This window comes from Centrocercus urophasianus, unplaced genomic scaffold (genome assembly GCF_019232065.1).
Source record: "Centrocercus urophasianus isolate 14NV4802_14NV808 unplaced genomic scaffold, USGS_Curo_1.0 seq_12, whole genome shotgun sequence".
NCBI classification, from domain to species: Eukaryota; Metazoa; Chordata; class Aves; order Galliformes; family Phasianidae; genus Centrocercus; species Centrocercus urophasianus.
Genome location: NW_024884364.1, coordinates 4,798,119 through 4,823,580, shown reverse-complemented (window position 1 = coordinate 4,823,580; position 25,462 = coordinate 4,798,119). Strand labels below are relative to the sequence as shown.

At 45.3% G+C, this 25,462-nt stretch overlaps 1 protein-coding gene across 1 annotated transcript in view; it reads right to left on the bottom strand.

Moving 5' to 3' along the window:
* Positions 1 to 6,473: 6,473 nt before the first annotated feature.
* Positions 6,474 to 25,462, bottom strand: part of CASQ2 (calsequestrin 2) — a 29,588-nt gene continuing 10,599 nt past the window's right edge. The window contains exons 2-11 of the mRNA XM_042810461.1: positions 23,349 to 23,433; positions 22,371 to 22,471; positions 20,860 to 20,971; positions 20,357 to 20,430; positions 19,130 to 19,260; positions 14,246 to 14,291; positions 11,861 to 11,915; positions 10,881 to 10,981; positions 10,499 to 10,573; positions 6,474 to 6,680 (exon numbers count right to left, since the gene is read on the bottom strand). Coding sequence (XP_042666395.1) covers positions 6,474 to 6,680; positions 10,499 to 10,573; positions 10,881 to 10,981; positions 11,861 to 11,915; positions 14,246 to 14,291; positions 19,130 to 19,260; positions 20,357 to 20,430; positions 20,860 to 20,971; positions 22,371 to 22,471; positions 23,349 to 23,433 — 987 coding nt within the window. The remainder of the gene's footprint in view (positions 6,681 to 10,498; positions 10,574 to 10,880; positions 10,982 to 11,860; positions 11,916 to 14,245; positions 14,292 to 19,129; positions 19,261 to 20,356; positions 20,431 to 20,859; positions 20,972 to 22,370; positions 22,472 to 23,348; positions 23,434 to 25,462) is intronic.

Genomic DNA, 25,462 nt, shown 5'->3' with positions numbered 1-25,462 from the left:
GATAACATTAGCTAAATAAACAGCTTGATGAAACATCTAGCTGCAGTGTTGAGCAGAGCTTCCAACCTCAAAACAGGTTCTATGCATTGGCTCTGCTGCTCCTGCCCTAGATCTGAACCCTGGGAAAGTGTGGAGAGGGACTGAGCTGAGGCCTCCCAGGGAAAGCCAGGGAGGCCAGGCAGGCCATGAGCTCTGGGCAGGGCAATGATGCTAGAGGAGGGGGATCTCTGTCTGTGTGTGCTGCAACAGTGTGTGGGACAGGAAGGCATGGAGGGAGGTGTCCAAGCGGTGCTTTTGATTTGTCTTTCAACACTGCTCCTGAGTTTATGTTGGACTGGGATGGTGATGGGCTTAGGTTACAGTCCTTTCCGGCCTGACAAATAATCCATGGGGTCAGGGGTGTCCATCCCCTTTTCACGTGAGAACCCACGTGCTGCAGGGACCAGGTGGAGGTACGGGTGGTTTAGTGCAGTGATTGCACATGCATAAATCACTATGAATAAGGTTACCCTGGTTGTTTTGAAGTGCTGTTACACATTTTACAGCCCTGCTGCTAGCTTGTACCAGAGAGTACCTCCAACAGAAATAAAACTGTTTTCCATTCTCCTCTCCGTTTCCCTGTACCCTTCCAAAATGCAGTTGGAGAAGCCTTTCTTTTTCACACCAACGTTTATACAGGAGTCAGTGATCAGGTTGGAGTCCACTGCAAAACTGCCAGACACCTCCAAAACCCAGAGCTGATATTCCTTCCCCCCACAGAATGAAGAGCCAAATGAGTGAAGGAGAGCACTTCTGTGCATGACTTGGCTTGATGCAAATAACTCAGGGAAGCAGTGTTGCCTCCTGCAGCCTGTGGTCCCGCTGTGGGAGGAGCAGAGAGGTTTTTGTGCTGGTGGGACCAAGGCCCAGATGAAGGGAGAATTGGTCCCTGTAAGTTGCGTGGGCAGCTTTAGGAGAGAAAGAAAGGAGATAACTTGTGTATGAGTATTTAGGATAGCTCAGTGTGGCCACCACGCTATGTATCCTAGTACAGAAGAAGGAATAAAGCCTCAAGAGAAACAGTAAGACGAGGAGGAAGCAGTGAGAAGTTGATGGGAGAGACCTTAGAAGACAGGGTATGTTCTTTCCCTCCAGCATCCTTAGGAATATGAATGTACAAAGGCTTCAAAATCACACACCATAGATTTCTCTAGACATAAAGCTTCTCTTTGAATTTTAACATTTTGTGCCTGATTTTTCCAGAGGTGAAAATCAGGCTTTTAAATACTTGGACTTCTGCAGTCCTTCTTTTTAATACTTGAAAAGATTACATGAATAATAACTCCATAAAAGTGAAGAGAAGGGAGTTCTTGATAAAATACAGTTGATTCAGCCTCTCTGGAACTTTAAGAGACACTCAGAACTTTTAGCTCTTTGGACCTTCTTTTAGCACAAGTCAGATGCTATGAGCATGCTTTGAAACAGGGAACAAGAAGAAGCTGATTCAATCTGCACCACAGATGTGAAACAGATCTGTAAATCTTTTAGCTTCTATTTTGTAAAAGCTCATTCTTGAGTACTTACAATACCAGATCCTACGGTTGATTATAATTTTGCTTTGAAAGTAGTTGGAGAAACTGGCTTAGTAATTCAGTAACTAGACTGGGAAGCATTGCAAATTCCTTCAGTGATTTCATTCTGCAGGGGCTAAACTGTTCTTCAAACGCTTGGTTACTTCTGTCATTCAGTAACTCCTTTTCCTTTGTCATTAGCAGGAGTGGGCTTTGGCACACTGGTTTGAATTTTAGAGCTAAATCCCATTCCAGGCCAATCTCACTGGTCATGCATAGTTTTATTTTTACCCATGTTTCTTGTTGCACAGGCAGGCAGGTTCTCCTCCCAGCCCAAGCAGAGCAGGAGGTTGCCCATGGCCATGGTTCAAGACATTTGCCACCCACGGCCAATGAAGGGCGCAGTCAGGATGGCTGCTGCTCTTCTTAGGTGGGTGGTTGGCTTTCTGACTGCTGCTAAAGTATGGGATAATTACTCTGTCAAAAGTCTGTTTGTTTAACTCTTTTTTCTTCTGCTTGAGGCTTATTTCTTATGCCTGAAGCTTTGCCACTCATCTGATGCTCAGGCAGAGTAGCAGAATAATTTTTATTTATTCATTAGTTTAACAGTTTAGCACCTTGTAGACCTGGTAAGGGTTGTTCCCCTGGATCTGGGCTGGCCTAGGTTGGGTGTCAGGGGTACCAGTCTTGAGGGAACTGGGGAATAAGCGGGAGACGCTGCAGCACAGTGCGTAACAAGTCTTGGGTCTCAGATAGGACTCAGTCCTACTGGCACAGCCAGATTAACCCAGGATAATTGCCCTTTCTTGGTTCGTTGTTGCCTGTTCACTGGTTGTCCCTCTTCAGGTCCCTAAGTCCAGGCACTGGTGTGTGACTAGCCCTATAAGGGGCTTCCCTGAAGTTTTGCTGAGGCAGAGAGAGATCCAGATGTAATCCTGAGTCATTTTCACAGGACTGTAAGACTTCAGCAGCCAGAAATTGATATGTTCCTGTCTAATTAATTGTTTAATTAATTGAGAATAAAAGGCAATGTTTTTTGTTTGGCCCTGGTAATGAATCCCTGAATCATTTCTGATGTATGATGTGTGGACAGACACAGAGAAGCAGCCAATATCTACCTCTTCAGGATGGGAAACAGCCTAGGTGTCCAATTTGCCAGCATGGGAGACCACCCTTATTCTCAGAAACACCAGCAGAACTGCTGACCATGAAAATATGAAGCACTCTGTGACTTCACTGTGCCACCCTTGTCTTCTCCTTCAGAAACTTTCCCAAGGAATTGACATTAGTTCAGACATAGTCCTGGTTCACAGAGTCTCTCCAGCAATGTCCTTAGGCCTGCTGCAATGGCAGGAGCTTCCTCCTCTGTGCTTCTGATAGATCTAATACGTATTTTCACTGAAGTGGTAATCTCACATTCCAATTAAATTGGTCTTAATACACATGAAGATGATGAATTCTGTTTTGCCCTCATCCAATAGACCTACCTGCAGAAACACTGAGTGTGGCCCACTGCACCTCCAAGTTCTCTGGATGGAACTGTCATAAGATGGAGAAGAGTAAGGTATGCAGGTATGGGTATGGATCCACACCAGTAGTGTACTGGGAAATTAAACTATTTCAGTGGTTTTGTGCAGAGTTTCTCCCTGTCTCTCCAGCTGTAACCCACAACACACAGGTATCTTACCTGAAGGAAGACACTCAAATTCAAACTTTCAGCTCCTTCACGAGGAGCTGTATCTCATTCAGCCCCTGTGAACCTGGGTGCTGTGGGTAAATGAGAGCGCCTTGGCCACCTGCTGTTCTTCGTTGCTGCAATCCTTCCACTTTTGCAACACCTGTTAATTTTTGATGGGTTTATCCCAGAAGAAGAGTCTAGCCTCTTCTGGCTTCGTAAGTAAAAGCTGGAGACAAAATGATCCCCTTTGTGGTCAAAGAGAACTAAAGGAAACCATAACGTGGGACTGAGGGAAGAGAGAAGGGCAGTCCACTTCAAGAACTGTGCTGGCCCCACTGAGGAGTGGCAACCATATGATCAGCCCTTTTTCTCATAACACAGGGGGAATTCTCCATAAATCACCAACACCAGCCTACTGGCTGCAGTGTGAGCTCGGTTTTTCTAGTATCTGTATAAGGTTAACCACCACCTCTGCACCTGAACACATCTGCAATGCTATTTGCAGGGTCTATTTCTTCTGCCTGATTTATATCCGTTGGAGCATATGGACAGAGGCGTATCATACTAGAAATATGTCTGTGAGCAGTGGTATTACAAGGAAAGTATCCAAGCAGTTGGGGTGTCCAGGGGCAGTGCTGGCTGGGAAAGGCAGTAGAGCAAGTCTTGGTTTATTCTTCACGTTTATCGAGAGTGGCAGGACTTAGCAATGACTGATCTGGGGCTGCAGAGCTGCTAAGGAAGTTATAATATACAGAGTGAAATCTTGCATGCTTTCCTCCTGGGAATATCTCCAAGGTAAAGATAAGCAAGTACTATTCTCAGGTGAGCAACATAAGCAGAGTTTGTCCCTTAATCACAGACTAAGAGACTACTAAACTGCCAGTTTAGCTTGTTCTTGCTCTTTACTAATGTGCGTAAATGAGTCTTTGAGTTCAGCTTGTTCCCTCTCTCCTGGCTGAAATAGCTGAAAGGGCAGAGCAGAGGGATAGCACTGGTCACCTTTCTGATCTGGAGAGAGGACCTCCAGTCTGACAGCACACTGCATTTCAAACCTTCCCAAAGTCTCCACCAGATCCTTTGGATTGGGGCTGAGCTGTTCACCGCTGTGCACGCTGGTGTAAACACCCAGATGATCTCCCCAAACACACTTGGTTCAAGTCTTCCAGAAAGTGCTTATACATCATGAAGAAATAAGAAAGGGCTAACACAGATAATACCCAACCTGAGGACGTAGCTGTCCTATCATGCTAATAGATAGTGCCTGAAAAGTGCTAGTTGAGTGTCAGATGCTCAGTGTGAAGCTAGCATGGCCTATAGCCATCTACCACGTAGGCACAGCATTCATTCTCAGAGGTAATTAGACATCCAGCTGAGTGTTTTTCATGCTGGCGCCTCCCACTGAGGGGACATGGCACACACAGAAGTAGATCAGTACTTTAGCCAATTTATACTAGTAATTTCAAATTTCTATTTCAGCTCAAGTATAGAGGGAAAGAGAGAGACAAAGAGACTGACCAACGTAAAGGAGAAAAAGAAATCTATAAAATCTTGCTTTGCAGCTTATCCAATGAAGGAAATATATGGTGTGTAAACCTTGTTTCTCATCAGGCTGATTCATTTTCATACAGCGTGCACTGAATCTCTTGTTCCTTGCACTATTATTTCCACTAACATCACTTATCTCTGACATAAGCCAGTTTTCTTAAGAAAGACCAGAACAATGTTTTTTGACTGTTTCAAGAGAGGACATATACATCCCACCTCTGCTACCAAGTCTGAATTACTGGAAAACATATTTATAAAGTATTTATAAAGATAAAGCATCTCCAAGCTCTCCATTCATTGCACTATTGTCAAACCTAAGAAGCTAAGACAATTGAAATCTGCTGGCATGGGAAAGCAGGGAGATCTAATGCTGTTGAAGTGACCTGCACATGGATGGAGCGGCACTCACTGGGACTCAGTCACTGGCCCTTTACCTCATGGCTGCAAGCTGATGCCATGAGCTCCACCTCAGTGTGGAAGAGGTTTCTCACAGGCTACCATGGGACATTCAAGTCTCAAAGCAGGGATTGAATTTGCAGCTGAATATGTAGAAGTTGACCAGCTTGAATGCTTTCATTGCTCATTGCCCAACTCACTTAATCCAGCATCTAATATGGTTGGATGGATATGTTCCCTCCTAACACCTTGGTCATGGGAAAAGATGCTACATGGAATTTTGGTTAAAAGTCACCTAAAGCTGGAAGGTCATGGGGAATAGGAAGGCTTCAGGGTGAGCCCCTATGAAGGTTTCTATGGGCAGAAGTGTGCTATCTCACATTTTACCACCTCAGCCCAGACCTGGCTGCAGATGTTTGGAACTAGCCTGAGGTCAGCTCTGGTGTTTCCCCAAGATTAAGAACCAACAGTCAGGCTCAGTGCAGTGATCTTCATCCTTGAGAGTCTGGACTCAGACCTGCATCAGCCTTTCCAGCATTCAGAAACTTCCAAGCTTGAGAACTTGCAAGCTGTGCTGTCCTATCTAAAACCACCTGCACTTACTCTACTTTTTGCTTGAAGAAAGCGTGTCAAACAGGGACTGTGGTGTTGGCTTTTGCATCCTCTGTCAGATACAAATATACTGTCACTTTATGGAATCACTTAAAATTATTTTAGGAACACTAACTAGCGTTCCTAAAACTGTTTTCCCCCCCTCAAATGTTTTGCTGCTCCTAGTATGCTAACAAGTAGCTTTATACTCCAATAGCAGAACTTTCAGGATCCAGTGGTCTTGGCAGAGTAGCTGCAAAAGGCATTTTGTTTAATGAAAGGACTAAACTTTACAGTGACCTTCCCTCTGTTTCGAGTGAGATTTGGTCTTTGGATGTACATGATGGGCTGATGAGCATGGAAAATACAAACTGGCTCCCTGTGTCCTTCTGGCAGTGAGCATGCAGGTGCTTTCCTCCTGCACTGGGCACTGGGGCAGGTTCCCTACAGATTCCTATTGTCCTTTCTATGGAGGCATGATTTACAGCGGTGCTGGGCACCTGCTGGTGCCACCCACCAAGGTAGCAGTCCTGGTGGCTCAGCACCTCTGAGAATCAGGCCGGGAGTCCCAGCAGGGGCAGGGGGAGCGGGGCAAGGGGGAAAGGAGGAGCAGGCGGTGCTTGCTGACGCTCAAACACAGGTCTTCTGATGAAGGGACCTGCCACAGGGGGAGGCCTCTCAGCCTCCACAAGTCAAACTGTACAGAGTCACAGTTAGTCATCATCATCGTCGTCGTCATCATCGTCGTCATCATCATCGTCATCATCATCATCATCGTCGTCGTCATCATCGTCGTCGTCATCATCATCATCATCTTCAGTATTTATCTTCCCGGAAAGCACATCCTCTATCCAGTCCTCCAGCTCCTCGGCTGTGGGCAGGTCATCGTCGTCCCTGATGTCCATCCAGACACTATCAGCCTGTGGAGACAGGTGACAGGGATTAGCCACCCTCAGTCACACGGGAAGAGATTAGATTTGTTGCTAATGTTGTGGTAAGGACTGGACCATATGAGGGATGCAGGGTTGGAGGTGGCATTAGCTCCCTCCCTACTACAGCACGTGGGCAGGAGCAGTCACAATACCACTCTACCCGAATGCTGGGACTACCACCCTCCCCATGAAGTGCTATTGGTTCTGACTACAAGATGTAGGACTGTTTGAAGTGTCTACAGGAGCCTTTGGTGCTGTTTGTTGTGTGTTTGATGTGAGCCTGCTGCCTTGTTCCTAATCCTACACTACATTACTTCCATAAACTGGAGAGGTGAGGGTGAATAACAAGATGATGTTGTTTAAAATGCAGTTAGAAGGTGCTGTCTAAATTGCAGCTATTAGCCAGAGACAGAAAACATAGCTTAGATTTGTCTCTCTGTTTTCCTATAGGTTCCTTGAGTAAATGCCTTGATAAGCTCCTTTTCCTTCTTTGTTTTCTCTCTGTAAACAAGATCAGCCTCCTGTTTCACAGAGGTGCTGTGAGGTTCTTTCTATCAGTGTCTGATTTTGCAGAAGCAAGAACTTACCATATGTCAGATGATAGCTACACACACCACTTCTTTGTCAGTGGTACTTAATTCTCTTTATTTATTCTCTTTATATCTGGCTTCTTAAAAAGCCAGACCGTATTTAGAATCAGAGAGCCACAGAATAATTTGGGTTGGAAGGAATCTTAAAGACCACTCAGTTCCAAAACCCTACCATGGGCAGAGTTGCTATTCACCAGCTCAGGCTGCCCAGGTCCCCATCCAAACTGGCCTTGAACACCTCTGTGGATGGGGCATCCACAGCTTCTCTGGGCAGCCTGTTCAGTGCCTCACCACTCCCATAGTGAAGAATTTCCTCCTTATGTTTAATCTAAACCCACTCTCTTTCAGTTTGAAGTTATTACCCCTTGTCCTCTCACTACACTCCCTGCCAGAGTCTCTCCTCCTTTTTCCTATAGGCTCTCTTTAGGAATTGGAAGGCCTCAATGAAGTCTCCCCAGAGCTTTCTCTATGGTCTGAACAACCTCATGTCTTTCAGCCCCTCTTCACAGGAGAGGCACTCCAGCCCTCTAAACAAGGTGGCTTCCTCTGGACTTGTTCCAACAGGTCTGTGTCTTTCTTACACTCTATATCTGCTACATTTTCCTCCTAAAACACCAAAACTGAAACAACAACAACAAAAAAGGACCACAGAGAGGCATGCAGCTCTTACTTCATGTAAATGATCCTGTTCCAGAGCACAAGACCATTTGTGTGGCAAAAAGGGATATCTCAGATAAGGGTAGGGGGAGTGGGACCATCGAGAAGATTCTGTGCAGAAGCAGCAGCAATGTTCTGAAGCACATCATGGTGTGAGTTCTGAGCCACAACAATGTGACAAGCCAGTGTGGGCCTCTGGGAGCTTTGTGTTTGTACTGGTATGTTTTTAGAGAAGTGATAGGGTCACAGAGGTTATGTCCACTGAAGCCAACAGGAGTGTTTATTTATACTTGGCTGTGTAAGCCCTACTTTGTACCTGTGTAACTCCACTGAAAGCAGTGATGTAACACTGAAATAGCAAAATGAGCTCAATGTTTGTGTTAGATATCACCAGCCAACCTAGAACTTTCTTAAATCTCTCTCTTGAGGAATAGAGAACAGACTTAAGAGGAATGAAATAAAATCTGTAAATACTATAATCGACAAGCTGAAATATTTACTATATCAAATCTAGATAATGTATGAGTTTCTACAGGTCTCTTAGTGACTGCCAGATAATACGGCATATGTTCCTGCCTGATGCTGCTTTTTACATTATTCCCTTGTTACTGACAGTCCTACTTTTATGAATGCCTATTGATAGTTGTTTAATGTTGCTTTGACATGACTTAAATGTAGCCAACTGCAATAAATATAATAGACACCATAAGCTAGTAATAAGAGCAAAAGACTGGAAGACTTGGGGCTCTATTTCTAGCTTGTCTGTTCCTCTCTCTCATGATTGCACGTGACAGAAACCATCTTGGTCCTCTTCCCTTTTCTCTCTCTCTGCCTAATACTCTGACAAATGCTGCCCTAAAACACCAGACACATCCAGCCAGCACTGCATCTGCTTGGGGTTGGGGGCCAGGCAAACAGCTCAGCTGAAGTACATCTACACCAGTGCATGTAGCATGGGTAAGAGGAGCTGGAAGCCATTGTGCCACAGGCAAACTATGAGTTGCCATTATTGACACATGGTGGGATCTCTCCTAGGACTGGAGTTCTGCAGTGGATGGCTATAAGCTCTTCAGAAGGGATAGGCAAGGAAGGAGGGGCAATGGCTTGATTGTCTGTGCTAGAGAATGTTTTAGTGCTGTTGAGCTTGGGACAGGCAATGCTCAGGTCAAGCCTCTACGTTTAAGGATGAAGAGAACAGCCAACAAGGCTGATATACTAGTGGGGGTCTGTTACAGGCTGCCTAACAGGATGGAGAGACAGACAAGGCATTCTAGGAGCAGCTGGCAGAAGTTGTGAAATCATCTGCCCTTGTTCTGGTGGGGGACTTCAGCTTCCCTGATACGTACAACACAGCCCAGATGAAGCAATCTAAGAGGTTCCTGGAGTGTGTGGAAGATAGTTTCCTGACACAGCCGGTAAGAGAGGCCGTACACAAGTAAGAGAGCCTACTGGGGTAGGTACCCCCACAGACCTGCTGTTCAACACTGTTCTCTGTTCTCACAAACTGAGAAAGACTAGTGGGAGATGTGGAGGTTGAGAACTGTCTTGGGCACAGGCTAAATCGATGGGCTGAGGCCAATAGGATTAAGTTCAACGAAACCAAGAAGTGCCAGGTCCCACACTTTGGTCACAACAATGCCAGGCAATACTACAGGCTTGAGGCAGAGTGGCTGGAAGACTGTGCAAAGGAAACGGGCCTGGGAGCGTTAGTTGACACTCAGCTGAATGAGCCAGCAGTGTGCCCAGGTAACCAAGAAGGCCAAGGGCATCCTGGCTTGTATCAGAAACAGTGTGGCTAGCAGGAGCAGGGAGGTGATCGTCCCACTGCACTCAACTCTGGTGAGTACTGTGTTCATTTTCAGGCTCCTTAATACAAAATATTGAGGCCCTGGAGGATGTCCAGAGAAAGACAACAAAGCTATGAGAGGTCTGGAGCTCAAATTTTCTGAGGAGTGGCTGAGGAAACTGAGATTGTTTAGTCCAAGAAGAGGAGGCTGAGGGGAAACCTTATTGCTCTCTACAACTCCCTGAAAGGAGGTTATCGAGAGGTGGGGGTCAGCCTCTTCTCCCAGGTAACAGTAATAGGACAGGAGGGAATGGCCTCAAGCTGTACCAGAAGTGGTTGGATATTAGAAAAACCTTCTCCAAAAGAGTGGTGAGGTGCTGGAACGGGCTGCCCAGGGAGGTAGTTGAGTTACCATCCCTGGAGGTGTTCAAGAAATATTTAGATATTGTACTAAGGGACGTGGTTTGGTGGGCAGCGTTGGTGATAGGTGGATGGTTGGACTAGATGATCTTGGAGGTCTTTTCCAAGGTTAACAAATCTATGATTCTGTGACTCTACACTCTGTAGCTTCTAAGCCTGAGCACCTTCCTCTCATTCCCTGCACACAGGAATGATGGGGTCTTGATGCTTTTTCCCAGAGGAAAAAAGCCTGTTTTTCTCGCACTTAGCAGAAATCTTAGTAATGCCAGTAGACCTACTTTCTGCTTTGGATCCCATAATTTTCAAGCATTCTATTCATGGAATCACTGGATTTTCAGATGCATGCTACTCACGTCTGTGACATTCACAATCCCAATCTGTGGCCTGAACAGGTCAATCTTGAAGGTCTTCTCCCAGTAAGTGATAAGCTGCAGGAGCAAGAAGCAAAACTCAAACAAGGATCTTTGCAACATTCCTTTGCATAAATTCAACTGGAAGGGCAGTGAGTCCAGAATACCATGGAAGGAATGGAAGAGAAACTGAAAGCTTGGCCATTGCTCATAGCAAAGAAAAGTGCTGTCTCTGGGGACGCTGCTGAGACATCACTCAAGTGAGCAGCTCCTAGTGACAGCCCCTTGCTTTGCATCCTGTGCATGCACCCAGGCTAATCCTGTGTGCTCCTGTGCCTATATCCACATGCCAAATCAAGGAAGGAAACCAGCCCCTGCCACTCACCAGAGGAAAGTCGTCAGGGTCGATCCACACAATGCTCAGGTCAGGATTATCAGTGTTGTCCCTGGCAACCTGCTTCAGGATTTCCAGGAACTCAAAGCCATCTGAAAAGACAGAGGAACCTCTAGAGCCCTCTCCTGCAAACACCCAGCCACTTTCGCTTGTGGGGTTTCTGACTTCCTTCACCCCCTATGAACACAGGAGTTGTTTATAATTCTCATTAAAATGCTGTCTCCCCACTCTTTCTTCTGATAATAAGGCTTTTAATTTGGACCAACCTCCCTGGGTATTGAAATTAGTTACACATGAATTAATCCTCATAATCCCTCCATGGAGCGGAACAATGAAAGTGTTTTCTTGTGGCGAGGGAGGAGACACCAGCCCTTAAGAGGCCAAAGCTTTTCATCATGCTGCTGGCATTGAGAATCACTGATTCTGTGGCTTTTCTGGAAGCTATGCCTACAGTTTTCCTCCATGATGTGACAGAACAAGCCCTCAGCACATTCTTAATTCACACAACAAGACAGATTCAGAATTAGGGACAAATCTTGGTGCTCAAGCTCCAGCTTCCTTGCTGGCTATGGGAAAATATATGACCTGCCACACCAATCAAACCAGAGGTCTGTGCTAGGCACAACTTTTGTGACAGCTGTGGCAGAGATTCAGAAGTGATGGATTGCTTCCAGGTCCCAGACTGGGATGGAGATGACACCTGTTCTTCCAGCCAGCCATGTACTTGTCCAGCCTGTGTAGGATGGTCTGGTCAGGGGAGAGCTTTGAGTCAGCTGGCAGAGGAGAGTGAGGGTGGTCCCAGGGGCTTGTTAGAAAATGATGGTAACCCCTGTGCTGAGGATCAAGGTGTGGGAGGACAACAAAGCAGTTAGTAAGGGGGGATGAGAAGGAGCAATTCTGGAGGCTGAGGAGGGGACCTACACCTTCTTGAGAGGATGAAGAGTCATACAGTGAAGAAAATGGCCTCCTACCTGGGTCATCTTCTTCAGCAAAGGCCACGATATGGATTCCTTCCATGTCATCCTCCTGCAAACAATGAAACAGTTATTGATGGGACAGAGGGAAGACAGTCTGAGTGGTTGCTGGAGACAAGAGGTGCTGGGATAACTTTGAACAAGCAGCACAATCTCCAAGAGAAAATTAGCTGAGGCACCATTGAGACACCAGAAATGAGAGCTGAAGTAAGGCTGAGTTGTGGAGGTAGCAGGCACCAAAACAGGTTATTTGGGCAGCATTGCTGAAAAACGGGGGCTAAAAGTAAGGTGGGCACTCCAATAGCAAAGGCAATAGAGCTATTCTAATGGTGTGGGTCAAAACCTTGGTTGCTGAGAAGGTTGAAAACCACCTAGCATGGGAATCTGTGTTCACCCTAGGTCACCTGGATTCACTGTGCTCAGCCCTAAAGTATGCTTGTTTGAGTCCACTAAAGGAGCTTTTCTCATGCTGTGGGGGGTGATGTGGATCACTTGGACATCTTGTGGGAAGTGAAGGATCTCTGCTCTAAACAAGGCTCTTCATGAACAGCAAGGGGCATTGAGTAGGAGGCTCAATTTGAGGTTCAAATGAATGGAAGATAGAAATGACAGCCTGGCGGGCTGCTTCTCTCTGTGCTATGTGTGAGCAATGGGTAATGATATTGGCAAAGGCCAATCGATCCGCCAGCTGTTTTGTCATCCGCCTGCTATGAATGTCATCTCCCACAGAATGGCTTCATATTCCTCACCCACTGCTGGTCCCGGATTTGATTTCAATTGGTTTTAATGCGAGAAGAAATTCCCATCTAAATGCTAATTTCTTTTCCATTCTGAGCTCAGAGGTGACAAAGCCACCATCAAAAACCGAAAGGGAAAAAAACCTGAAAGATTAAGTAGAAAATATTATCTTTAAAAACAACAGCTAGTGTAGGGCCACTGGAGGCATCTTTGGAGAATATGTTTTCACAGGGGGATTCTGGGCAGATTTTCTCTGGGATTCAGAGCACTTACGGCTGGCAAAATCTGCAGCATTCCTTTTTCTCCATATTTATCAGCAGCATTGTCAGATAGGAAAATGCAAATATATATATGATCAGAATATATATATACACCAGGATAAATGCATATATATTCTGACATATATATGCATTTATCCTGGTGTATATATATATTCTGACAGTCTGTGAAGCAAACTAAACTGGAGTAACACCAACGAAGCCACTGGTGCTGTCCTGAACTTGCAGTAAGACCTGAATCCACCCTGTTGTGGTGCAGATGCTAGTTGTGTGGCAGAGGAACATTTTGTATTTCCAGGCTGCTTTTTAAACAGATATCCCACCACTGACAATTCACACACTTCTCTAGAGGTTATTTCAGAATGTATTCAGTATGAAATCAAAATCATTGCCTGTGAAATTTGGGTCCTAGTGAAGCCTGTGAAAATAACTCTGAGGAACTTAGTGGATCTAGGAAGCCATATTCTACACAGAATCTGTATTTCAAAACAAAATGAAAACCTACCATGCCTAAGTGGCTCATAACTCTCAGTACAGTTTATTACCTCTTGCCTTGTTGTATTAAAGATTCCCAGGGTTTTCAGTGCTTCTAACTCCCACAGCATTTCATGTTATATAGTGAATGCTGTTAAAAATGCTGTACTGAGATTTTTGGAAGAATGATTGCATCTTCTGTAACTTCTATAAGCATCTGTTCAGCTTTGTTTTCCACATTCAGCTGGCAGTTAAAGCTCTCTAGATGGCTGTTAATGTCTTATTCATCCATGGTGAAGGAATAATTTGCAATACACTGTTTTTCTTTATTTTTCACCCTTTCCCCCTTCCCCTATATTTACAGACCAGGAGAACTCTGTGTGTGTGTTCTGCTCCAAACTGCTGGTTAGTTCTCCACAATTGCTGACTTGCAGCTTGCTCACACCTCAATAAGAGCAATCAACAGGCTATTTACTCCATAATCTATATAATCAGCTGAACTGCCTGCCCTCGCTTGCATTTTGAATTGTACTGTTGCTCCAGTACAGTTTCATTCATTTGGTACAATCTCTGTGACTCCCCCATCTAAAGGATGTCCATTAGATGATCCTTGCCAAGATTGCTCTGCATTGATGTACCATGGTCAGTACAGCGATTCTCAACAACAGGATACCTCTTATCTTGGCTGGAGTAGTTGGTTACCTGAGAATAACTTCTACTTTTGGGAGGGAATAACCATTTCTTGGGAATTAACTCTTTATGCTTCTGGGAAAGTGTGGCTCTGTTTGCTTAGCCAAAGGCTGGGGCTTGGGAGCAGCAGTTTGGTAGCCAGAGGGGGTTTGTTTCTGTTTGGAAGCAGGGGACGCAAAGCTTCATCTTCACGTGTACTAACCCATGTCTCAAACATGTCTTCTGGGCGTAGTTTCCTCAAGGTGGCTCTGAAAAGAAGAAAGAAAGGCTCTTTGAAGATATATCCAGCATCATCGCATGCAACACTGCCATTGTCATGGGCAAGTTCACTGTGCCACATTTGATTGATGTCCCAATTCAACACTACAAGCCACCACATTTTGAATGCAAGTCTGGGACAGGGTAGGTCATCTTCCACTTTCATGTGTGGTCATAAAACCCTGCCCTTGGCTTCGCTGGAGTTGCTGGAGCCACTCCTTGTGCCTGGGAAGATGAAACACCACTCTGTGCTGGGACATGCTGGGGTATCAATCCTACACATGGCAGATTGTTCCATCCAGGCTGAGGGCATAAGATGAGCCATTCACTTTTGTTTTGCTGTCCCTAGGACATTCAACACTCTTGTTTTCCTATGGGACTCTGTTCTCTTTTAGCAGTTTTAGCCCAGCTTAACTTTGCCATAAAAATCCCCCAGATTCTGTTATAGCAAAGAATAACCTCTAGCGAGAAAAAATACATCATAAGAACCATTGGAAAGAAAATGTAAATCAGCCAAAGCCTGGTAGGCTTTTTGGAGTTTGTTTTCGAGAAGCAATTCGTAAAGGGTAAAAAAAGGAATAGTAAATGTTTTCAGACACATCTGCAGCAGAAAGCTTGTCAGAGGGTCTGGCTGGCTGAGGGGTGAACAACAAAAGGACACAAGGCTGTGGCAGATAAGCACAAGGGACCCTTTGAGTCTCTGCTGACTGTGGCATCAGTGTTCCAAGCAGAACAGCTCTTCACGGCAGAGAAGCTCTGCAAGTTGTTGCAAAAAGAGTGGGTCCATTAGGTTTTTGGGGAAACTGGTAAAGTGAGTGGCAGCATATCACCAAGATGAGGGGGCATCCTGTGAGATGTGAAGCCTGTTGCTTATGTTTGCCTCTCTGCCAGAGCAGTGGAAACAGGGAATGGATGTTCAGGTTTTTAAAGGTTCCTGATGGCTCCGAGGAGCCAGTTAACATTCACAGCATATGCTTTAGCAGGATCATATGCATAACGTATTCTTACATTATCTGAAGAAAGGTAGGAAATTGGAAGATGACAGCATTTGCTTATTATACCCAATTATTCAGATGGTCCACACCAGGCCCGACGGAGAGGAGTTACAAAGGCATCTCCAGAGACCTGAGTGTCTTCATGATGGATAGACATATAGGAAGTAACACATTTGCAGAAAAGCAGCCCTGATTATACAGGTCCAACAATGGGCTCTAAATTAGTTATCATTAATTATTGCCTCTAAGGGAAGGGGCCCAGGTGTCATAAACTGAGAAAGCAGCAGTTCCAAAAACAAAACAAAACAAAAAGAGGATGCAAATGGTTGGGAAATGGCTAAAGAGCAAAAGACATCATATCATTATAGCAATAGACAACTCCACTGTGCATACCCCCTCACTGAATGCATTTGTTGTCCAGAATATCCCATCACAGAAACGATACAGGACAACCAAAACAGTCCCATGAAAAGATGGCAGTGGTAAAGAAAGGTTTGGAATGGCCTCTATTTTGTGGAGATTAACTTAAAGAAAATTATTTGTCTTGAAAAATAAGTGACTGAAGAGGGATTTGGTACGGAGTGTGAAAAATGTTTACCGTTCACAAGGAGTGAACCAGGCTAGTCATTGTTTCTCAGAGCACAGTTGGTAGGCATACAGTAAAATTATAAGGCAGCTGGTATAAACTGAACAAAGAGGAATACTCTTTTGATGCAATACACAATTCAGCTTTGGAACTCCTTACGTTTAGATACTTCATGCAGCAAAATAGAAATGAAGTGAAAAATAACTACAGAATTTGAAGAAAAAAACACTAAGCACAAGGACAGGGCTACAGTTCTTGACCCAGCAAGTGTCCTCACTGCTGTTTGACTGAAACTGGAGATTGTGTTGGATGAATGCATATCTCATACTTGTATCTAGTGTTTCAGATGCTTTGCCTAGCCGTTTTCTAGGGGCAGCTCTTAGAGAAAGGAAATTCGGCGACAAGGATCTTTGAGTGCATTCACGTGTTTCCACTGCAATTTTGTGCTGATAGAGAGCATGCCTCACTAGACTATAGTATTTAGCTGTCTGTGTTTAATCATCTTCGTGATGCTGCTACTTGACAGAAGAGCTTGAGAGAGAATCTGGGAAGGAAGTCCAGGAGGTCAGCAAAGTGACCTGAGAGTACATGGAAGATAGAGGACCCCTTCATAATTCAGAAAAAGCAGAGATCTGTCTGCAAGACTTGCATTCAGCATTCTCTATCTCTAACCCCTGTGTGTGCACAAATGCAAATCTCCACTGTTTGGGGTGCTCTAGCAACTTCAAAGGTTCTGCTTTTCTTCAGCCCCTTTCAAGTTCCTTAGATGTCTGTTGTGAAATGCAGCTTGCACGAGCAATGGATAGCCTGTGTGATTGTCATGTGCTGTATTTATTTTTAAGGATGCAAAAGTAAAAGAATTATAGAATATCCTGAGTTGGAAGGATATTCTATAATCATCCCCAAGGATCACTGAATCCAGCTCCTGGCTTCACAATGCACTACCCAAAATTGAAAGCCTATGTCCAAACAGCCATAGAATCATAGAATCGCCATGGTTGGAAAAGATCTCCAAGATCATCTAGTCCAACCGTCCACCTCCCATCAATATTGACCAACGTGATCTCCTTCTATGATGGAGTTACCCACCTGGTGGATGAGGGAAACATTGACGTAATATATTGGTGGTTCTGTGATTCCATGTTGCCCACTAAACCACGTCCCTTAGTACCACATCTAAACATTTCTTGAATGCCTCCAATGACAGTGACTCCACGACCTCCCTGTGCAGCCTGTGCCAATGTGTCACCACTCTTTCTGAGAAGACATTTTTCATAATATCCAACCCGAACCTTCCTTGGTACAACTTGATTCCCTCTAGTCTACTCCTTGAACTCTGGCAGCTCGGGGCTGCCCTGGGCAGCCTTCACCATCTTCTGGTGAAGAACCTTTTCTTAACCCCCAACCTGACACTTCCCAACACAACTCCATGCTATTCCCTTGAGTGCTGTCTCTGTCACCAGAGAGCAGAGCTCAGTGCTGCAGGCCACCATGAGGTCTTCCTTCAGCCTCCTCTGCTCTAGCCCAAGCAAACCACAGGACCTCAGCTGCTTCTCATATATACTGCCCTCCAGACCCTTCCCTATCTTTGTAGTCCTCCTTTGGTTACTCTATAACAATTTTATGTCCCTCCTATGTTACGGCACACAAAACGTCTTTAATTGAGGCCACACTAGCTCAGAGATATCTCAGGACAGAACAGTCCCTTCCTAAGACTGTCTGGCAGTGCAGTACTTAATAAAGCACCTCATAGGTAGTTATGCCCTTATACAAAGGCTGCTCTGAAAGTACTGCCTCCTATTTTATTATTTTGGCCCATGACATCAGAAGCAGATGTCAGTGTTATGGCAGTAGAGGTTGAATCTTTGCCATGTGACAGATGGCATCAGAGGAGTGGTGTAACAGAATGGGGTCTGCTATGGAATAGCATATGAAGCAAAAAGTGTGTCATTTAATTCCTCCATGCAGGAAAAAAATGGCACTCAATTACATTCATTGACACTTGTAGAAAATTTGTGGACACCAAACAGGGGATGTCAGCACAGTGAGGCAGTAGGTGGAGCATTTCTTCAGCAGCAATGGTGATGTGAAAGACAAGCCATGTTTCAGATGGCCATGTACAGCTGTCATACCATGAAATAAAGAGTGTCTTGATCAGCTCATCCATGTGAATCAGCGGATTGCAGCTACAGAACTATGTATGGAACTGAATATCAGCTTCAGTGCATTAGAAACGATGGTGAAAACATTGGAATATCGCAGTGCCAGATGGGTCTCACAGATTCTCACACTGGAACAGAAAGTACACTGTATGCAAGGTTGACAGGACCCGTTTAACCAATCCAAGGCTGAAGATTGCGGTTTCCTGGATTGTGTCTTTACCAGTGACAAGACGTGGTGCTAATACTATAAGCCAGAATCAAAATGGCAGTCCATGAAGTGGCGACATGTGAATTCCCCATCAAAGAAAAATTCAAGATACAGCTCTCAGTGGATGAAGTAATGTTGTACTGTCTTTTGGAACAGAAAAGAGGTGATGCTGCCAGATTTCCTAGAACCCAGACAAAGCATCAACTCTGACCACTACACTGTGACACTGACTAAGATGAAGGCTCAAACTTTCAAATTCAAGCTAGAGAAGAATACAGCTTTTCTCTTGCAACACGATAATGCCAGGTCACATACCAGTCTGAAGACCATGGAGCAGATTGCCAGACTTGGCTGGACTGTCCTACCATACCTACTGTATAGTCCAGATTTGGCACCTTCTGACTTCCATCTTTTCGAGGCCAATGAAAGATGAACTGCATGGGCAACAACACCATGATAGCAGCTGTGAAACAGCATGTCACTTCCACTAGCACAGATTTCAGTGAGAGTGGCATGTAGGCTCTTGTCCACCACTGATGAAAATGAATTAGTAATGATGGTGACTATGTTGAAAAGTAGTGCTTTGTGGCTGAGAATTTGCTCTATCAGACAGTGTTATTGTGCTCTTTGCATCTGTCATATTTTCCACAGAAATAAATAGGAGGAATTACTTTCAGAGCAACCTACATTTTTAACCCTTTAAGTGGAATAAGGGAGTAGAAAGATTCACCAAAATCTCAAGAATGGGTGAACAAACAGCCAATATGTGGTAGCCATCCTCATTTTTACTGAGAAGGACTGTCCTGGAGAGGCAACCTGCAATGAAGGACACCTTTGCCCTCTTACCATGGCCAGGAGAATCCTGACTGCTACATACCTTTTGTGCTCCTTCACAAATTCAACCAGTTCCTCTTCTGTGTAAGGTTTATCGGGGATGTGAACAGGATCATCCATGAATGGTTCATAGAAGTCCACCTCGTTCATCTTCAGACCCAGTTTCTTAGCAACCTGTGGGAGTTCAAATGGTCACAGTTGAATGAGCCTGAGGTGCATCCTGGGCATCCAGAGCCTCTGCTGGTGGAAGAGTTGATGCCAAGCAATTTTCTCTCCCTCAAAGTGCACTCTTAGTGTGGCCAGCAAAATATGAATGAATATGTCCTTGCAAAAAAAAAAAGAAAGAAAAAAAAAAAAAAGCACTGATTCTTTCTAAGTACCAAGCACTATGGGAGAGCAAGAATCTTTGTCCTGCAAGCCTAATGGAGCTGGAGATGATTCCCAAAACCAGATCCAAATCTGACTCCCCACTACAGAAATGGCTTTTAATCTTGGAACAGAGCCAATGCAAAAGCAGACAGAAATACTAGAAGTTACAGGAATGCTCAAAATGAAAAGCTAGAGCCAGATACTAAATCCAGGAACATTCTGAGCTTCTGGAAAATGCTGTATAAGTTGTGGATTTGGAAATTACAGGCAGAGCAAGGCTTTGTGATAAACACGGCTTGCGCAATAAACATCTTCTTGCACAATATGCTTCTGCCGATTTGTATGTCTTGATGACCCCTATTTGAACAGCTCTCATTTATTCCATTCCAGTTCATTTCTGTCTAGGTGTTGCACACGAGGAGCCTGAAGCCAGAGTACACCTATCTTGTCCATTTGAGACGTTAACAGCCTCAAATAGCAAAGGAGGAAATGAGCTACAACAGAGCAAAAGACTCCCAATCCTCGCTTACGCATACCAGCCTTGATCTATCTTTGCAGTGACATGCCCACTGTGAATGTGCAAGTGACAGCTCGTGATCAAGGAGGGCCAGGGGCAGATGCAGAGCTGAAGGAAGGTGGGAGCACTGTTGACCAGTAGTTCACAAAATTACAGCATGGTTGAGTCTAGAAGTGGCCTCTGATGTCATCTGGTTCAACCCTCTTGCACCAAAAGAGTTACCCAGAATAGGATGCTCATGGCCATTCTAACCCTCACACTCAGTTATAGGGAAAGCCTTCTCTCAACTTCTTGCTTCAAAGCTTACAGCTTTGCAGTGAAAAGGCTTTAAGCTGTGCAGAAAGGGGTCTGTCATCTCCCATGATGAGGTGTGTGGATGCTTACCCCTTTGTCAAATGTGGCAAAGAACTTGATGTACGGTTGGAAGTGTTCAGCAGCCTCTTCAAATGCCTTGTAATCTGTAAGGAGAAAAGGGGAATGAAGGAAAGATTTCATAGACATCTGGTCTCATTCTGATCAGTACAGGAGGCAAATATAAATTGTTACAAAATACAGCAGATGACAGTACTATGTTTCTTACACACCTTCAGGATTTACAAACAAGAACCATTTCATGTGGAGTGAACAGAACACACTTTGTGCAGCTCCACTACAGATCCCAAAATGCTACATTAAGCAGGGGCTAAAATCAGCAGCCCTTTGAAGCAAGCCCAAGGGTGTATGAATGGGCTTATGCACAGCAAAAGCAGAAGCTCACTTTTGCAACCCTACCTCATCCCCCAGAGACTAACGCACTGCAACTGCTTGTCTCCTTAATGTTAATGAACAGGAACATATAACCCCCAGCACCCTCACCAAGGCTCCCACAAGGAACATAGTCATCTTACGTTCAGAGTCTTCTCCTTTGAAGTAGCCGATCAGTTTGATTTCGTCGTCAATTTGGTCAAAGGCTTGAAGCTCCAGCTTGCTGTTTATGATTTCCACAGGGTCTTCTAGCAACTGCCATGACAAATGCATTTGATAACACAACAATTTGCTGCACCAACCCGTAACTGCCAGACTGTGTCACTAGCTGCTTAAGTGGGGAGAAAGAGGTCACCTAATTTATCTGCTGCTGGAAACCCTGTTTGGTGCTCTCTGCCTCTCTGTGAGAAACTAACTGAGACACGTAGGTCACCTTCAGAAGGAGCACTTAATAGGTTCACTGCACAAGCTGAAGCATTCAGAGGAACGCTGAGAGAAGTATGGGTGACCCAAATAGATGCTGTGATGGGAGATAAAGTGTAGTGATTGCAGCTGGCTTTGGAGAGGCTGTGAAGATGGTAGGATGGTTAAAAGGACTGCAGTATGAGGACTGTGTTCTTCTGTGAATGAGGGACATACCTGTTTTTAAGTGTAGCTTGCTGGAAGAGACCATTATTAAGATATTTAGGAAAAATATTTAAAAGAACATGCTAGAGTGTGACCAAAAAATGGAGCAGTGGGAAGTCTAGAAGTGAAATTTCCTGGCTGGTCTACATGTGTATGGTGGGTTAAATCTGTTCTTTGGCCCCAGACACATCACAGTTCTGATGAAAAAGTTGGAAGACCAATCAGCTAGTTTATCCTAGTTTTAGTACAAGCTTTATTTCTTAACCAGACACTGCTGGGGGAAGGATTTGGTCTGATTTATTTATTTATTTGTTTTGTTTTGATGTGCCAAGCAATACTGGTGTAAATTGCGTGTGGCTTCACTAGGAAAACAAATGCAGGCATGCCACCGCATAACCTGCAGTGGAGTAGAGAAACACTGGGTTTGCTTGAGATCAGGCTGTCCAGGTACCACTGATGTGTTTGCTTTTATTTCCCTGCTTTTCTATGTGTTTTTCCTTGAGTGGAAAACATACAAACAGGAATCCTTACTCTCCTCCTTTCTTTGCAGAACTTGTTCTATCCGAGGTGCACCACAAAGCATGGCAAACAGAGCCTCGTGAGGTGGCTTATGCTGCACCCCTTACCAGTAACACTCCATTGTGCACATCTCCCTCCTGCTGTTGTGCTGTTGGGGTTTAAGCCACATAAATGAGGACTCCATCACTACCAGGCTGCCAGAAAAGCTCTGTTTTAGTTGGAATTTATGTGCGACTGTTGCTTGCTCCCTGGTTGAGCAACCAAATATTCCATAAACAGGAAAGAGAGAAAAATATATTTAAGACATAAGTGGTTGATGGCATATAAAGGTCCTGGCTTTTCTGGGAACTCATGGTCAAGTATTTGGGAAGTTGGCAAACAACATCATTTGCATGCTGGTGTGCAGCAAACAGGGATGGAGTTTCAAATAGAGATAACCTGTGTTTTTTTTGCAAAGTGAGTGCAAAGTCTTCTCTGAGAGGCTTTGTCTGAACTTATCTGTGCTTACATCCAAGAGGAATTCCACCAAGACGTCTGTGGCCAGTTCCCCGTCAAATTCAATCAACCGATCCTCCTTAAAGACATAGAGACTTCCCTCTTCAACCAAGCCTGAAAGAAGGAAACAGGAAATATCATATGATCAACAGGTCACTAAAAGCATCACTCTTTTTACATCGAAGCATCTTGCTGGTTATTCTAGCAACACCTCCTGGGGAAATGCAGTTGCCTGTTGACTTGGTTGGTCAAGTCGGAAACAATCCTAATGATCTCGTGAGCCTAGAGGAGACTTAACTCTGTGAATGTAAAAAATGACCAAGAAGTCAAAGCAAATTTTAAACTCTCATATGCTTAGCTTGCCTTGGGAAAAGTTAGAAGCATTTGTTGGAGATGGTGCAGAAGGCAGGCTGGCACATGACTGAGCTGAGGACTGGATGCCACACCATCTTGATGAAGTCTCCAAGATGAGGGGCTCTGAGCCCTGCAGTGCATGATGACAGGGATATGTATTGCTTTCTGGAGAAGCAGAAGCTCTCTGCTTTATTTTCATATATACTGTGACACTTACCCTGTAATTTAGGAAAGAAAATAAGTCTCTGGTGTTAAGCCTAGTGTGGTATTTAAGTACCATTGTATTTGCATGCCGTAGTATTTCCATATTCTTTGTGGGATGAAATATGAAAAAATACTACATAGCTACTAGAGGGCAGCTGTTTCAAGGGGTGGAAACAGGAGGATGGAGGATTCCTCTTATATCTGGGGAGCAACTCAGGAAGGGGTGGCACCTGGTTGCCATTGCAAGGCTGCAGTTCCTATTAGTGGCTGGGGATCACCCTTCCAGGAACCAGATGGCATCTGTGGACACTTGTTGCTTCAGTAGGTGTTGGTTCTGCATCACTGTATCAGAGCTGTCTCTGCGCAGGAAGAGCATGGAGTTTTCACACCACAATATCCAAGCTTTTCTGGAGATAGCAAACATGGGACTTACCTAGCTTTTTGGCGAGTTTGGCATCCTTCTTGGAATCTACCATCCCAAAGCCGATGCTCCTAGGCTCCAGGACCTGAGCTGCCAGCTGTGGGGAAAACCAGAGTCCAGCATGAGCAGCAGGAACGCTGGAGGACATTGTGCCCTGTCAGGATGGCACAGGAGGCACAGATGACCCATATTTTGCTCCCAGGCAGCATCGATAGGTGGCACACATCACATGTTGCCTCTTTGCTGAGATAAGGCTGTCTGGAGGTCATATGGGTTGGATTTCTTCCCACTGTGTCACAGCGCTGGGTTTGCTGGTGATACCACGGGCTGCCAACTGCGCTTTGACACTTGGGCATCAGGAGAGTGTTCCCAGCCACATTGGTGACACCGAAGTAGCGGGAACAGCTGGGAGAAAGACTTACACCCTCTGGCACACCAAAAACTCTCTCCTTCCTCACGCATCTGTGGTATCGTACAGGGGATCATGACACTGTCTAGGTACTGAAGATGTTTTAATTCTGGGAGTGCTTGGTGCTAGGCACCAGTGGCTGGAAAACTGAGGGTAGCAAAAGTATCACTGCTTACATATGATGGAGTAGCAAAAGCACCCAGGCTTTGTGAAAATAGCAGTGCTACACCACGAAGTGCTCCTGGCCATCACTGTGTCTCCTTTCTGTCCTGGGCTCTCCCTGTATCTCGCTATATCAATCCTTTATTGCTCGTCTTGTCCCTCTGGAAGGAAATTCAAATCCAGTGGTGCTTAATGCCCCACCTGGTATTGAACTGTGGGCCAGTCAGAGGGTAACAGTGCAGCATTAAGACAACATGGTACAGCTAACACACAATTCAATTTCTTCTGCTCTGAAGTGTCTCAAGTCCCATCTCCTGTCCTGGCTTTGGCCAGCTCCCCTGCTCTGAGTCCTCTCTTCTGCCCTGTTTCCTCAGGAAACAGGGCTAATCCCAGCCACGCTCGTATTTGTCACCTTGCAGCTTTGGAAACTGCTGCCCCATCCCCACCATTTTTGATGAAGGGGCCTCTTGGTGATATCAAGTTCCTGCCTGATTTGTGAAAATAGATATCTGTGGAAAGGAGAGACGTGCTGCAAGTGCCCTGTGGTGGGGACCCTGCGAATTCCTCCCGGGCGCCATGGACATGTGTCGGCCCTGGGAAGCAGGCAGGCAACGTCCTCATCCACAGGCACTCTCTGGAGTGGTAACACCATCTCGAGACCCTTGAGCAGCTGTAACACCCCCTCCTCATCCCTCTTCTCCTGCTCCACAGATGCCTCTGATGCCGACAGCCTCCTTGCTGTCCTTCCAGTGCACCCTGCCACAGGGAGCATACCCCATCTCAGCTGCTGCCCCATTCCCATCCACAAAACCCTACTGAATTTGGGGATAGGGAATAAGAGTTGGAGGCCTCTGAGATGTCCCTATTAGGGCACGGCCACCTCCACTCACTGGAGGGAGCAGCAGAAAGGCTGCAGCCAGAGAGATGGCGGGCTGATTTATGGTACTGCCCTCCTCCAGGGCCCATTTCAGCACCCCCTCAACCTCAGAGCCAGTTTGAATGTCACCCAGCGCCACTGTGTCCGTGGCCATGCGTCCCCTTGGCTCCCCGCTATAAATAGTCTCCACCTGCAGATGGCCGGCAATTGCAGGGATCATGGAGGAAAAGTCTCAAAATTCTGGGGGAGAACAGCAGGGACCCTGAAGATATGGGCTCAGAGACTTTACTTAGGCTAAGAGTGGTGACACTTATTTGAAGGACAGGGTTGTCTTCTCCCTGCCACCAAATGCATGTCCCAGAGCCCCCCTAGAAAGACATTCTCCACCATCACAGCATCTCAGCTTCTTTTTCCAAAGGATGGTGCCTACAGCAGTGCATACCCAGATATCCCCTTCATAATGTCAACAGGGAACAGGAACACCCAATTACCTTAACCCCCCGCAGCTACCTGGCTTGCTGTCTCTAGGAGGTGCTGTAGGTTGTAAAGGAATCGCATTGATTTGCTAATCTTCTCTCACTCTCTACCGAAAATTGGAAATAAAAGGGAGGCTGCAGGTCAGGGCTCTTGCTTACAGAAGACACTGCCTGAATAAAGTAGAACAATGGTCTATATTCA